General features: G+C 44.7%; 1 protein-coding gene across 1 annotated transcript in view; it reads left to right on the top strand.

Annotated features, from left to right (window-relative positions):
- Positions 1-15,895, top strand: part of LOC309547510 (calcium uptake protein 2, mitochondrial-like) — a 215,572-nt gene extending 199,677 nt beyond the window's left edge. The window contains exons 7-9 of the mRNA XM_082247379.1: positions 2,240-2,348; positions 10,608-10,765; positions 15,191-15,895. Of these exons, the coding sequence (XP_082103505.1) occupies positions 2,240-2,348; positions 10,608-10,765; positions 15,191-15,298 (375 nt within the window). The 3' untranslated portion in view covers positions 15,299-15,895. The remainder of the gene's footprint in view (positions 1-2,239; positions 2,349-10,607; positions 10,766-15,190) is intronic.
- Positions 15,896-16,381: the final 486 nt, after the last annotated feature.

The raw sequence follows: 16,381 nt of genomic DNA, 5'->3' as shown, positions 1-16,381 counted from the left end.
TCTGTATGGAAGCAGTAGTCTCTCTGCAGACGTCCAGCATACCATCTGGGAGTTAGGTCTATAGCTCTGCCGGCAGCAAAGCTCATGCTCTCTGCTGATTGAAGAGCTCTGACCTGGCAGCGGGCACATCAGACCTCTAAGAGAGGTCACTTCTTCCCCACAGAGAACAAGGGTCCTCCTCTACAGCACACTGGCAGGAGACAGGCTTTAATACTTAGGCTGTGGCTGTTTTCTAAAATGGAAAACTATGAGACTTTGAAGACCTTTTGTTTTAAATGTGCCTGTATTGTATCAAGCCATTCTAATCTGAAAGTTTGGTTAAGCTTTTAAACTGTATTTTAAACAGGCAGTTGGCTAGCACACATACTTTTTAAATGACTACCTTTTATTACAATACTGTTATGGCCTGTGCTACCTTACCTCTGGTGTTGGGTAGTGTGTGAAAGCTGTAGCCAAAAAGATGGGATTTGCTTTGGACTGGCCATCATTTTCTGTCTTGCAAGTTGGTATCAGAAAGGTTTTGAATGCAGAAACACAGTTGTGCAAGGCAACTGTGTTAACCATGAGGCATCATGGCTGTCGTACCTACACATAAAAAAGTACACCCCTCACATTTTTGTAAATATTTAATTATATCTTTTTATGTGACAACACTAAAGAAATGACACTTTAGAATGTAAAGTAGTGAGTGTACAGCTTGCATAACAGTGTAAATTCTCTGTCCCCTCAAAGTAACTCAACACACAGACAATGTCTAAACCGCTGGCAACAAAAGTAAGTGCAAATGTCCAAATTGGGCCCAATTAGCGACCCCATAACCCCCCCCCCCCCCCCTCGGTGTCATGTGACTCGTTAGTGTTTTAGTGTTACAAGGTCCTAGGTGTGAATGGGGAGCAGGTGTGTTAAATTTGGGGTTATTGCTCTCTGTCTCTCATACTGGTCACTGGAAGTTCAACATGGCACCCCATGGCAAAGAACTCTGAGGATCTGAAAAAAAGAAATGTTGCTCTACATAGAGATGGCCTAGGCTATAGGAAGATTGCCAAGACCATGAAACGAAGCTGCAGTGCGGTGGCCAAGACCATACAGCCGTTTAACAGGACAGTTTCCACTCAGAACAGGCCTCGCTATTGTCGACCAAAGAAGTTGTCTTTGGGAAATAGACATATGAGTGGTGCCAGCATTGCTGCAGAGGTTGAAGGGGTGGGGGTTCAGCCTGTCAGTGCTCAGACGATACGCCGCACACTGCATCAAATTGGTCTGCATGGCTGTAGAAATAGAAGGAAGCCTCTTCTAAAGATGATGCACAAGAAAGCCCGCAAACAGTTTGCTGAAGACAAGCAGACTAAGTACAAGGATTACTGGAACCATGTCCTGTAGTCTGATGAGATCAAGATAAACTTATTTGGTCCAGATGCTGTCAAGTGTGTGTGGCGGAATCCAGGTGCGGAGTACAAAGACTAGTGTGTCTTGCCTACAGTCAAGCATGGTGGTGGGAGTGTCATTGTCTGGGGCTGCATGAGTGCTGCCAGCAGTGGGGAGCTACAGTTCATTGAGGGAACCACGAATGCCAACATGTACTGTGACCTACTGAAGCAGAGCATGATCCCCTCCTTTCAGAGACTGGGCCGCAGGACAGTATTCCAACGTAACGACCCCAAACACACCTCCAAGACGACCACTGCCTCGCTATAAAAGATGAGGGTAAAGGTGATGGCCTGGCCAAGAATGTCTTCAGACCTAAACCCTATTAAGCATCTGTGGGGCATCCTCTAACGGACGATGGAGGAGCGCAAGGTCTCTAACATCCACCAGCTCCGTGACGTGGTCACGGAGGAGTGGAAAAGGACTCCAGTGGCAACCTGTGAAGCTCTGGTGAACTCCATGCCCAAGAGGTTTAACGCAGTACTGGAAAATAATGGTGGCCACACAAAATATTGACACTTTGGGCCCAATTTGGACATTTTCACATTGGGGTGTACTAACTTTTGTTGCCAGCAGTTTAGACATTAATGGCTGTGTGTTGAGTTATTTTGAGGGGACAGCAAATTTACACTTTTATACAAGCTGTACACTCACTACTTTACATTGTAGAAAAGTGTAATTTCTTCAAAGAAATATTAAAAAAAATATTTTTGTGAGATGCTGTAAAGTTATACAGCCTCTTCATGCGCGTACAGAAATTACTGAATGCATAGCTTGTGCTTTTCATATGAATTGTAACTCTTTGTAATTTCAGAGCATCAGCTTGGAGGAATTTAAGAGCTTTTATCATTTTATGAACAACTTGGAGGATTTCTCCATCACAGTGAAGATGTTTAGTGTGGCCAACAGAGCGGTGAAATTAGGTGAGAACATCAAAAACACAGTTCGCTTTAAGGCAGGGGTCGGCATCCTACCCGCTGCACCCTGCACTCAGCTCGCCACCGCTAAATGTCCGGCTCATCAGTGCAAGTGATGAGTTCACATGCAGTCGACCCATGGACATTTTAAAGTGGTTGTTAAGCCATTTTGTTATGTTTACACAAACATCCCTGTTTGCTAATGACAAGTGTCCCAGTGCTATGCTTTATTAAAAAAAATGCTGCTATATACCTGATTTCTGAGCGCCCCTCAAGGCTCATGTGACCGGCCCGCTCTCCCCTCTGCCGATCTGACAGCTAGAGTGGGAGGGGCTGAGAGTCCCCCGCTGACGTCAGCGGGGAGGAGGAAAGTGCAACAGAAATGTTAATTTTTAAATGTTTGGCTTTTATTGAAATGATGCCTGGTGATCCTACTATGAAGATCATTGTTCAAGCACTTACTTTATAGGGTGACAGTGCCCTGTGCCTGTCTCCCAATTGTGCTGCTGTGTTTTCACCCTGTTACCTAGGCTTCTACTGAAGACTACAAATGACTGTTTCGATGCACACTACCTAGACATGGTCCACTGTTGTCACAGTATCAGAAAACCCTCCCTGAGAAATGCTATGCAGCCCTTGCTGAATATACAGTAAACAGGCAGCAGCAGAGAGACTGCAGGAGATCTGCTTGACTCATATGTAGCAAGGGGAGAAAAAAGTTCTTATTTAAAAAAAACATAAAGGCAGCTAATACCCCATGTTTTAGCAAACTAAATATGCTTCACCTGGAGTTTACATCTACGTTAATTACTTAATGACCACCCTATAGCAGATTTACTGCTACAGGGTGGCCAATCTGTGCAGAATCACGGGATTCTGCATTTCCACCTAGGGGGCACGCCGCTTTTGCTGTGATTAGTCACAGCAGAAGCCGATCAGTGGGTGCCAGCCCATTTCTGTCTGCTGGCACCTTCACGGAGAGACACAGAACGGAGCTCTGCCTATGTAAACAGGGCAGAACTCCATCCTGGCAGTAGGGATGTGGTGGATTTTGTTTCCCTGTAAAACAGGGAATAAAATCCACCACATCCCTTAGTAAAAACACCACACAGTGTACACCTAAACACTGGTTAGGCACACATTTAACCCTTTGCCCCAGATGTTTTAGCCCCTTACCAGCCAGTGTCAGTACAGTGACAGTGCATATTTTTTAGCACTGATCACTGTATTAGTGTCACTGGTTCCCAGAAAGTGTCAGTGTCGATTGGCCACTGCAATATCGCAGTCCCGCTACAAGTCGCTGATCACCACCATTACTAGTATAAAAAAAAAAATAAAAAATTCCAGTATTTATAACATAGTTTGTAGACGCTATACTTTTGGTGCAAACCAATCAATATAGCTTATTGGGATTTTTTTTACCACAATTATGTAGCAGAATTTATATTTCTCTATCGCTCATTGACAGACGTAGTCCTCGGTGATACAGCACCTTCGGGTTATGTTGCCTCCACAGGAGTAGGACTAGACAGGAAATAAAATGCTCTGGCCACACCCTAGGGGCAGTCCCAGAGGGTATATCCTCTCTCTCTCTGCCTCAGCAAATCATTTTTTTTTCTATCTAGTCAGGAGTAAGGACCTAGATACCCTGCTGGGATCTTCGGTCCTGGCAGGATTTTTTTCTTAGAAATTAGAATTTTTTAAGACAGCTTTTTTTCTCCAGTGTTCCTGTGAGATCTTCAAGCAAGAAAGCTGAACTGGGCGACGGGCTGGATGTTGAGATCCAGTGGTCACCCCAGTTCAGCCTACGAGCGCGTGCAGGCCATAGCTTCGCGCTGGGTCGGCCGCGACTTAGTCCCACTGGACGGGGACTGACCCTGCGAGTTAAACGTCTCGCTGAAACGCCAAAGACCATGAGTCACGGCGCCCGTATTGGTCGACAGCCCTCCTACCTCGGTGGAGAGGGGTACTGTCAGGAGTTGGCGCCCGCCTGGTTCCGGTATGGTGAGTAGTATGTTCCCCCTTTCCCCCTGACGGGTCTTGTGGTGAACGCGGGCCCCTCTCTGTAATGGTAAGGATGGGTTCCCCTCTATCCTACAACATGTCACAGATCCCCCTAATTGAGTGTGATTTTTGTGTACAAGAAGCCAGGAGGCTTGGTTTGGGAGCTGACAATCTAATTGTAAAGATGTGTAAATGATTGTAGTCAGTGGCAGTACTAGAACTTTACTGTGATAGTATAAGGTATCCTACCTGTCAGTAGCCACAGGGCGATGTCTATACATGTATACTGCATTCCAGATCATTCCTCCAGCTAAGCAGCGGACCGCATACGGCCCGCTAGGGTCCGGTACCTCCGACCACGCTGACCACCATGAGGGTGAAGGGTTGTGAGGCCGAGATCCTTCTGCAGACATGCCGCTATTCTGTGCAGGCCGCCGCCATTGTCTGGTAGATCGCACGAGGCCGCCATTTTGGTGTAGCCTCGTGTCTCCAGCATGGGGGCGGCCATGTTTGAGGTGACTCAAACACCTCATGGAGCCAGGTGGAGGAGCCGGCAGGCGTGTTAAGGGGCGGAGCCGCCTCTTTTACCCAGGAAATAGGGCCAAAGACTTCCTGTCTGTAACAAGACAAGCACTGAGCAAGCTGATGAAAACTTCTGTGCATCAGGGATGAGCCTTGGGGTCTGTCTCTCTCTCTGTGGGGTCCAAAAAGGCAGGTAACACTGAGGGGCGCTGTTGCGACTGGGGGACACAAAAAAAAAAAAGTTTTTTTTTTACTTTGTCATTTTTTGTCGCTGGCAAGTGTCTTGTATAATCATTGACCCTGCCGCATAGGTATCCCCACCTGATCCCCTCAAGGTGGCCGCAGGACCCTCCAGTACCCCACTTGTTTTTAATGCATTATCGGCAGTTTTGGAGTCTTTGGTATCCCGGGTGGAGGTGGCCTGTCAGGGACGGGGGTCAAGTAGCGACCCCCGCCTACCCCTATTGTTTATCAGATACTTCAGATACGGATTCGGAACTGGTCAATGCAGTTGCAGGTCCCTCTTAGGGGGCTGTTGTCTCAGGTAATATCTCCTCAGCAGTGAGGAGCACCTTTCTGCCTCCGCCATAGCACAAGAGTGGTGGATGCACTAGTTGTGTCCGTCCGGGAAACCTTTAGTCTTGAGGTTACACCGGCAGAGGTAGCTGAGACTGAGATTCCTTTTTGGTACTTGTTAGCCTACCAAAAGGGCGAAGGATTTTCCTTTACCCAAATGGGGTCGTTTTGAAACGAACCCCTGTTATTTCCAAACGCATGGCTAGGTGCTATCCGTTTGAGGAATTCCTCTTTATAGGATAGACGGTACCACCTGCTGTCTTGCCACAGACTGTTAGGATAAAAAGACCTCTTAACTAACGAGGACCTTCCTTTTCTGCTCATATAGAGTTGTTCGTTCCGCGAGGGCGGGGGATAAGGCAAAACCCTCCAAAGCCCCTTTAGAGGGGTTTCAAAGGGCGCTGGTCGGGTAAACAAAGAGTCCGGCTCAGCCAAGCCTGAAGAATATAGCCTGATACACCTCTACCCATCTCTGGGGTGGGGGGGGGGTGTCTTCACCGGTTTCTGGAGGACACAGGATCGAGTTTCGATCACTTCCACCGGTGCGATTCTTCCCTTCTAACATTGAACGGTTTCAGGGGTTCTATTCGAACCTATTCACAATGCCCAAGAAAGAGGGCAAGGTGCGTCCAAATCTGGACTTGGGAAGAAATAGAGTCCATCCGTACAGTGGTGGCCTCCCTGCATCAAAGAGATTTCCTGGCGTCCATAGACATATAGGATGCCTATCTTTATATCCCCATCATTGCAGGACATCAGCGTTTTTTCGCTTTCCCAAAGATCATCCCTGGTTTCCACCAGGAGACTGAACTATCTGGGCCTAAGGTTGGATACATCCTGGGCAAGAGTTTCTCCTTGCTGGGAAACTCCAGAAGGTTCAGTCAACGATTCGGATGTTGCTGTCCGTCAATTGGCTGGGACTGATGGTGGCCTTCTTAGAGGCAGTACCGTATACCCAGTCTCATACCCGAATTCTCCTGAAGGAGATTCTTTTTTAATGGAATCAGAATTCCGATTCCCTGGACAATCGGATCCGGTTGAGCGAGCGGACCAGGAAGTCTCCGAGGCTCAACCAGGGGAAGTCATTTCTTCCGATAGTATCCAGATTACCAATAAGGGTATCGGAACTGAGAGCGATCAGATTTTGTCTGATTTACTGGATCGAGCAGCTCTAGAGCAGCCCGATTCGGATCCAATCGCATATGGCCTCTTCATCCAGAGGTTTTTTCCCTAGCTGTCCCTTCATTGGGACATCCCGGATGTGGATCTGTTGGCACCTTGGCCTAACAGGAAGGTGCGGAGGTTTGTAGCTCGCGCCACGATCCTCTAGCGGACGCAGCAGAAACGCTGATCGCCCCGTGGGGGCAGTATCAGCTACGGCATGCCTTCCATCCTCTCAAGTTGCCGCGGGAACTTCTTCGCAGGATAGAGGTGGAGGGAATTCCAGTTATTCTGGAAATTCTGGATTGACCTCGTCAAGCCTGGTACGCCAACTTGGCGAGGCTAGTCGCGGACGCTCCTTGGAGACTTCCTCTCAGGGAGGATTTGCGGTCTCAGGGACCGATCTTCCATCTTGCTTTACAGTCGCTGGCTTAATGGCCTGGCCATTGAGACCCAGGTACTGGAGGACAAGGGAGTGTCAGCTTCAGTTATTCCTACCTCCAGTTAAAGCAAGGAAAGCGACTTCCAGCACATGGAAGTCTTATATTGCATGGTGTGAATCTATTGGATTTCCCCCACAGACCTATTCGGTGACCCGAATTTTGGTCTGTCTGCAACAAGGGGTTGAGCAGAAACTATCCTTGAGCACGATCAAGGGTCAGGTTTTCGGCGTTAGCAATCTTCTTTCAAGAAACCTTTGGCTAATCATTCCTTGGTGCGGAATTTCATCCAGGGGGTGCGACATCTGGCTCCGCCAGTGTGCGCACCCTTACCGCCTGGTATCTTAATTTAGTGTGGTCGGTTCTTCAGAAACTTCTCTTTGAAGATATTAGGGAGATTCCCTTGCTTACATTCCCAGAAGGTGGCCTTCTTGGTGGCCATTACTTCTCTACGCAGGGTGTCAGAACTGGCCGCATTATCCTGTCGTTCCCCAGATCTGGTGGTTCATAGGGATAAGGTGGTTCTTCTTCCGAATCCATCCTTCCTTCCTAAAGTGGTTTTCGTAAGACGGACTCACTTTTTGTGATCACGGATAGCCCTTGAAGGGAGTTGCCTGTGTCTGCCGCGACCATATCTACATGGATCAGTCAGACGGTGGTACAGGCTTATTCTATTAAGGGTCGGAATCCTCCGTTCCCTGTTAGGGCGCACTTCACTCGAGCGCTCAGTACTTCCTGGGCCTTTCGCCATCAGGCGTCAGTGGTCCAGGTATGTAAAGCGGCCACCTGGTCGTCGGTACATACCTTTACAAAATTTTATAAAATTGATGTGATGGCATCGGCGGATGCCTCATTTGGCCGCAAGGTTTTGCAGGCCGCAATTTGAGGAGACCGGTGGTCTACCTCGAGGGTTTTTTTCTGTTTGAAAATTTTTTTTTGTTGAGTCTCATCATTAAGGATGAGCATTGTAAACTTCTAGTTGGCACCGGTTGGGCCTTCTAGATTTGGATTTGATTTCCATTTTCCCACCCCTCATTTGTGATACTGCTCTGGGACTTCCCGAAGGTGCTGTATCACCGAGGACTACGTCTGTCAATGAGCGATAGAGAAAAATGGATTTTTGTAAAATCTTACCGTAAAATCCTTTTCTCTTAGCTCATTGACAGACGTAGTACCCGCCCCTCTGTTTTTTTGAGTTGGGTTGGGTTAAATTCTCTAAAGACTGCTTTTATGACATAACTGATTTGCTGAGGCAGAGAGAGAGAGGATATACCCTCTGGGACTGCCCCTAGGGTGTGGCCAGAGCATTTTATTTCCTGTCTAGTCCTACTCCTGTGGAGGCAACATAACCCGAAGGTGCTGTATCACCGAGGACTACGTCTGTCAATGAGCTAAGAGAAAAGGATTTTACGGTAAGATTTTACAAAAATCCATTTTTATCTAAATTTATGAAGTAATTAGATTTTTAAAAAATGTTTTATTGGATAAGTTTTATAGCAGAAAGTAAAAAAATGTTTCTGTATCGATCATTGACAGACGCAGCTCCATATTCTTCATGACCATTGGGTTATGCTGCCCCCTACAGGAGTAGGACACTAGGCAGAAAAAAACTTTACCACACCTATGGGGCAATCTCTGCAGGCATACACCCACTCACTCTGCTATAGCCTTCAATTTGTTTCTGCCTAGTTTTGGAGTAGGACCTAGTTTCCGGCTGGGACTTCGGTCTTAACTGGTTCTTTTATTTTTAAATGGAACCTTTCTTAAAAATACATTTTTTTACCTAGTTAAGTTTCTGAGAGAACTCCCCCAAGGCCTCCCTCCCCACCAGTCATAGAGGTACCTACCTCCGTCCGCGACGATGGTCCTCGGTGGGTAGATGCGCCGAGGCCGCTATGTGGACCTGCTGGGGGGAGGTAATCCTGGTGGGGGTCCCTGTCGTGGCCCCCCCCCCCCAATGCCACTTATCTTTTGGACCCCTTTTCTCTAAAATTCATTGACAGACGCAGCACCTGCCCCTCTAATTATGAGTGGTATGGGGATTTTTTTCTTCTAAACTCTGCTTGCAACAAAACTGAAGGCTATAGCAGAATGTGTGGGTGTATGCCTGCAGGGATTTATGGACAGTATCGCACAACTGCGCAATTGTCAGTTAAAGTAACGCAGTGCTGTAAAGCAAAAAATGGCCTGGTCATGAAGGGGGGTATATCCTCCGGAGGACAAGTTGTTAAACCGCAAACTGCATTACAGGATGCTGTGTGAAAAGGATAAACCTACCTAGACAAGGGCAGTCATCACCCCAGTCTATATGCCAGAATTCCACATATACCAGTTAATCAATTAGGCCACAGAGTCAAACTTACACAGTTCTAAAATTTTGACAAATTTATGTGTGGTCTCCTCTTGAGTCAGATTGTGAAATTTGATAATTTAGTGCATGGCTTGCTACAGTCAGCACATAACTGATAATTGTCTGGTGAATGCATCTGGCTTTTTCAGTCACTAACTTCTTATACGATTAAATAATGAGGAAATAGTATCTTCTGATGATTTAGATCCATCCGCACCATGATGGGATCTCATTTTAAAATGCTTTATATTAAAAAAAACCTTAAAAGATAAAGGCAAAACTGTACTCGCATGTTTGTGATAAAAGAACAGCATATACACAACTCCATTAGATAGCAGCCTTCCCTCTGGTGGGTGGTTTGGAAGGATGTAAAAGCTGCTATGTGTCAGGTGTTGGGGAGCCATTGTGAACCACAAGGAAGCATACAGAAAGGGCTGAACTTCAGCACCTCCCTCTATAGGGTGCAGGCAGGATGCTGTGGAAACCTCCAGGGTGGGCTGGGCTACTGTGATGTCATACACTGATGTATGGGTGTGGCAACACGTTTTGAGGCCGAGAACTTCTTTCTTAGGGCTGCCCAACACCAAGAAGTGCTGGAATAAATAGATTACAACAGAAATTTGATGAACATAATACTAATAATCATAAGGGCAGATGGTATTGCATGTAATAACATAAAATCACTGCATGCATAAAACTAAATAAAAATAGGGGGGGGGGGGGCGACAATATGTTGATGCATTTAAGGCAGTGCATTATTATATGAAAAGGGAAAAAAAATACATCAGTGGATTAAATTATAGGCTGAGAGCATCAGGGGATTATATTGATGGATTATAGGGGTTTTCTGCCTCAAAACGCATTGCCATGCCCAATTCTCAGCGTATCACATCACGGTAGCCCCTCCCAGCCCACTCTGGACACTTTCATGTGGTCCACAGTGGTACGGAGGGGCTGGAGTTTGGCCATTCCTGGAGGCTCTCTCCTGAGTTACAGCGGCGCTCCAACACCAGACATAGAGCAGCTTTTACATCTGCCCACCAGAGGGAAGGCTTCCATCTGCTGAAGTCGTGTATATAGTGGCACTGTACTGCTCTGGGGAGGTGATCAGGATTTATTTTTTTATTTTTTTTACATTACTACTTAACAGTGAGTAAAATATTTGTGTTCCTTCACATTTTGTAATACAAAATAAATCATTATTGTTACTAGCTGAATTCAAGAGAGCTGTTAAAGTGGCAACAGGCCAGGAACTATCAGAAAGCGTGCTGGACACAGTTTTTAAGATCTTTGACCTGGATGGGGACAACTGCTTAAGCCACGGAGAATTCCTGGGTGTTCTGAAGAATAGACTCCACAGAGGCCTGAAGGTAAAAGAATTATATAGGTTTTGTGAATTTACTAATTTGGAGAGAATAAAAGGAACTTAAAATTATGAAGTGCCTGAGACACATTTTGAGACCACAATATAAAATGTAAGGATTAAAGCTGGGTAGATGTTAAAACCCCTTTTAATCCGAATAGTCATTCATTAAAAATGTTTTAAAAAATGTTTTGTATTAAACTGCAAGTCCCTGAATTTGTCTCGATATCTGTCTCTTGTAATCCCCTGCACAGCAGCACTCAGACTAGTAGATGCAAGGACAGTTCTACTGCCTTGCTCAGTGCAGTCAGTCTAAAGCCAGCCATAGACAGTTCGAATCTCGCCCGGTTCAGCAGGGATGATTTGGACCATGTATGGGCAGGCTGAATATACCCAAGTTGATCAATCGGGCAGCCCCCCCCACTGGAAGAACACAATGGCTCTGCAGGAGTGTTTCCCCTTTCAACTCGGTCTGTGGTTGCAGAAAAGAAGATCGCTTTATCTATAGCTGGCTCAACACACTGTTGATGCTTCCAGGAAGGTTAAGCTTATTGTACTTGCTGCTAGCTCATTGTCCAGTCTCAGGCTTAATTGGTTGCTCATTGCCCAGCTTCAGGCTGGGTCAGGTCCTCAACCAGGCTGCATTGCTTTTTTTTGCAGTGCAAGAGATTCATGGAACTGGCTGTGATGTCTGGTTCAGAACATTGATTGTGCAGAACTACACATGCTTTGGCAGGTTAATCCAATCACATACTGTATATCCTCTAACTTGTCCAGAGTTCAGCTTTACAGTGACTCTGTCACTTTTACATGTGACAGCAGCAATTTTTCTTGTTAAAGTGCGGGCATCTAGAGGTGTCTGAGGCATCTGCAGAAGCTTTCAGGGACTACCCTTCCCCTTTGCTCTGTTTAGATGCTGTGCCTTTTTGGTTGGCTAAAGCTCTTGCAATTCTCATCCCCAAACATTCCTATAGGAACATAACTATGATGAGTTGTATCAATGGACGGTGGGAATATACAGTATCTCACAAAAGTATCCCCTCACATTTTTGTAAATATATTATTATATCTTTTCATGTGACAACACTGAAGGAATTACACTTTGCTACAATGTAAATTAGTGAGTGTACAGCTTGTATAACCGTGTAAATTAGCTGTCCCCTCAAAATAACTCCACACACAACCATTAATGTCTAAACCACTGGCAACAAAAGTGAGTATACCCCTTAGTGAAAATGTCCAAATTGGGCCCAATTAGCCATTTTCCCTCCCCGATGTCATGTGACTCGTTAGTGTTACAAGGTCTCAGGCGTTAATGGGGAGAGGTGTTTTAAATTTGATGTTATCGCTCTCACTCTCTCATACTGGTCACTGGAAGTTCAACATGACACCTCATGGCAAAGAACTCTGAGGATCTGAAAAAAAGAATTGTTGCTCTACATAAAGATGGCCTAGGCTATAAGAAGATTGCCAAGACCCTGAAACTGAGCTGCAGCATGGTGGCCAAGACCATACAGCGGTTTAACAGGACAGGTTCCACTCAGAACAGACCTCCATATGGTCGACCAAAGGAGTTGAGCTCACACGCTCAGTGTCGAATCCTGAGGTTGTCTTTGGGAATTAGACATATGTGTGCTGCAGAGGTTGAAGGGGTAGGTGCTCAGACCAAAAGCCACACACTGCATCAAATTGGTCTGCATGGCTGTCGTCCCAGAAGGAAGCCTCTTCTAAAGGCGATGCAGACTAAGGACATGGATTACTGGAACCTGAACCTTAACCTGAAAACTTATTTGGTTCTGATGGTGTCAAGTGTGTGTGGCGGCAACCAGGTGAGGAGTACAAAGACAATTGTGTCTTACCTACAGTCAAGCATGGTGGTGGGAGTGTCATGGTCTGGGGCTGCATAAGTGTTGCAAGCACTGGGGAGCTGCAGTTCATTAAGGGAACCATGAATGCCAACATGTACTGTTACATACTGAAGCAGAGCATGATCCTTTCCCTTTCGGAGACTGGGCCGCAGGGCAGTGTTCCAACATAACGCCCCCAAACACACCTCCAAGACGACCACTGCCTTGTTAAAGAAGCTGAGGGTAAAGGTGATGGACTGGCCAAGCATGCCTCCCGACCTAAATCCTATTGATCATCTGTGGGGCATCCTCAAACAGAAGTTGGAGGAGCGCAAGGTCTCTAAAATCCACCAGCTCCGTGATGTCATCATGGAGTGGAAGACTCCAGTGGCAACCTGTAAAGCTCTGGTGAACTCCATGCCCAAGAGGGTTAAGGCAGTGCTTGAAAATAATGGTGGCCCCACAAAATATTAACACTTTTGGGCCCAATTTGGATATTTACACTTAAGGGTGTACTCACTCTTGTTGCCAGCAGTTTAGACATTAATGGCTTTGTTGTTTTGAGGGGACACCAAATTTACACTGTTATACAAGCTGTACACTCACTACTTTACATTCTAGCAAAGTGTAATTTCTTCAGTGTTGTCACATGAAAACATATAATAAAATATTTACAAAAATGTGAGGGGTGTACTCACTTTTGTGAGATACTGTATATGGGGGCAGAAGTCAGGCAAGCTTTGACACTACCAACAAACTGAAGCTTTGTCCAATCAGAATGGCGCATCAGTTGGGCACAGTGGAGGCACTTTGCTAAGGTGATATGTGATACAAAAATATCATTATACAATTATGGAATATATTGTCATAAACTATTTAGCTCTGGTAAAGAAGAAAGAAGAATAAATTACTTTAACAAACTAACAAATATCAGTAAATTCCTATAAGATGTATTCAGTGTAAAAATTCATAACCCAAAGCTATTATTCATGCTTACTTAATCAGACACCTTGATTGATACTGCTAAAATTAGAATTTGGATTGTTCCTCGGTGCACACCATTGTTCTGTTCTCTTCACTTTTCACTCTTTGTAAATGTTTGAATGCACTAAGCAGGCTTTATTCATTACATGGGTGCATGATAATAATTGTTTGTTATTTTATCCAAAAGAAAAGTATAGCTTTTTTAAAAAACAAAAACATACTCACCCAGTTTTATGCAGCATTGATCCCCTGCCGGCTCTGCAGTGAGAAGTGAGCGATCAAACACTGCTGATTGCTCAATTCTCCTCCTCCGCTCTTATCAGAGAGCCGTGACTGCAAAACGAACTGCACTCCTGCGATCCATAGGTTTGGCTGTACTTCTCCTTTAATGAAAATTTTATACTAAAAAATGTTCAGTTCACAGTAATAAATATTGCCTCTGTCAAATTGTTATTTTTGTGCATTAAATAGGCATACAGCTGTTAAAAACCCCATCTGATTAATAGGTTATCTTGTGATTTGTTATTTTATCAGCACCTCAAAGGCTCTAGACACCTCATTGACACCCATAGCTATCACCAGACTGAAGTGATGTTTTAGGGTTCATGCAAAAAGAATATTATTTTTTTAAAAACTGGCGCAAACACAGCCTAGCAATCAACAACTTAAACTATTCCAAAAATAATTCTCAGAAAAGTTTGTGAGAAAGTCCTTATATTAAAAAGTCTTGTATATGAAAACTGTTTGGAAGCAAGGTGTTAAACTCCACATACACCTCAAATGCAGCTGCTCTTTGAGATCTCCAACTGACACACAAAAAACAAAAGTAGAGGGCACAATCTAAGTGAAGTAAGAAAGATTTTAATAAACAAAATACAGGCTATTGGCCAGTTGCATGAAGCAAGGAACTGTAGCACATTGTAAAGCTATTACTGGATAATCTCAACTCTGTCCAGCCTGGGAAGCCTGAAAGGGCAGAGCTGTCATCTGTTAGAGGATCCACAGTATAAGGAAGAAATCGCCAGTATACAGAATAGCCAAACACAGCCCAGGAACTCTACAAATCTGTTGCATGTGTGTGGGAGGGTCAGTGGGTATGGCTATGGCTATACACTTCATAGGCCAGGAGACTTTGAAACGCGTAGTCCTGCCCTCCGGCTCGCCACCGTGCCGCAACCGTACTAATTACAGGCAAGTGTGTCCCAGCGCAATTCAGTTGACTGGCTACAGAGAAAACCACTTTTACCACATGTTGGGAAGCTCAACTTTTTTTTTTTTTTTTTTTTTTTTTTTACTGTCCCCCCAACCACAAGTGTAAAAACTAGCCTTAATAAGTTGTAAAATACATTTTTGACTATAAAATAGATAACAAATGATCATTAAATTTCTACATACACTATGCTTTTACATTTCTAAATTGTACCTATGGTGAGGTTTGCACTTCATCCATGTGTTAAAGACAATAACTTCCAGACATTTCTCCATAGCAAGCAGAATCGGCTCATTGTTATATCCTTCATATTGCTTTGTATACTGGAAGAGACAAGAGTATTTAGGTATTGGATATCCCACAGCTCACACTCTGTTTCTTGTTTCTTCAGCATGTCCCCCAACAACAAGGCTTGCAGGGTTACTTGAGATGTGTCAAGCGAGAGACCATTAAAGGAGCTAATGAAGCCTGGAAACAAGCTGGAAAAAGCCCCTTTTAAAGCAATTGTGTCCCTGTGTCCTGTTGAATTGATTGCTCTTTTTTGTTTGGTTTATTTACTTGTATACAGCAATGTGCCATGTATTTGAACTGTGCCTTCTTCATTCATTGTTCCAATGGGGTAACCGTGTCTGTGTCAGTGACTCTCTTCCATGCTTCCTATGTACCTATGCTCCATTCACTACGGAGTTGATAAAACTTCTCCACCGATGCACATGAAGAACCTCCAGGGAAAAATCCAGGTGCTGTGCACAACCTGGCTTCAAATGTATATGTACACTAACAGACAATGTACACATGTACCCTAGGGGCATTGAGCTCCCCTAGGCCTGCAGAGAGTGGAACACTGAAATAGTAAGCACTCTTATGTTCATATCTTTATCTGTATTGAGCTAAACTAATAGACTAAATGCTGCTACATCAATGTTTGACCAAAGACTGGCATAGTATTTTTTACCACTTTCTATTCCACACCAAATAAAATGGATATCAAAATATACAATCGCCTGCATTAACAACATTGTAAGAAGCAGTGATATGCTATTACATGGCTCAACCAATCAAAATACATCAAATTATCTGTTGCAAATTGCAAACCTTAGCACACATGGCACTTCAGATTCCCTACATTTGGGAAAAAAACAGTGTGTTGCCCACCCCTCAGCTGGACTGCTTTAAGGCGTCTCAACTGCATCTGAATTCCTGTATCTCACATAAGACATATTAGGAAAATAAGATTTATTATACATACAGTAAATTTGTTTTCTTTTGAGTCTGTTGGGTTACACTGCTGTGCGTTTGCTTTGCCTTTGGGACTGCTTGTTCACATGCTGGCTAGAGGAGGGGTTATACAGAGGCTGGCTTATGATTTTTCTGTTTGCCATTGCCCACACTTCTTGTAGGCAGCAGTATAACCCAACTGTTTCTGAGCTACTGTGTCCCTCAGTGGACTCCAAGAAAACAATTTTACTTAAGTACAAAAGTCTTCTTTGGGTTACTGCACCCTCCGATTCCTTTTTAAACCACTGTGTGTGCAGTCTTATTTTTTGTAACAATGCATTTTTACCAGGCAAAGCATACATTT

This window comes from Pelophylax lessonae (assembly GCF_965119305.1).
Source record: "Pelophylax lessonae genome assembly, chromosome: 2".
In the NCBI taxonomy this organism is placed as follows: Eukaryota; Metazoa; Chordata; class Amphibia; order Anura; family Ranidae; genus Pelophylax; species Pelophylax lessonae.
The sequence above is the reverse complement of the archived record's forward strand: the minus strand, read 5'-3'. Positions and strand labels throughout refer to the sequence as shown.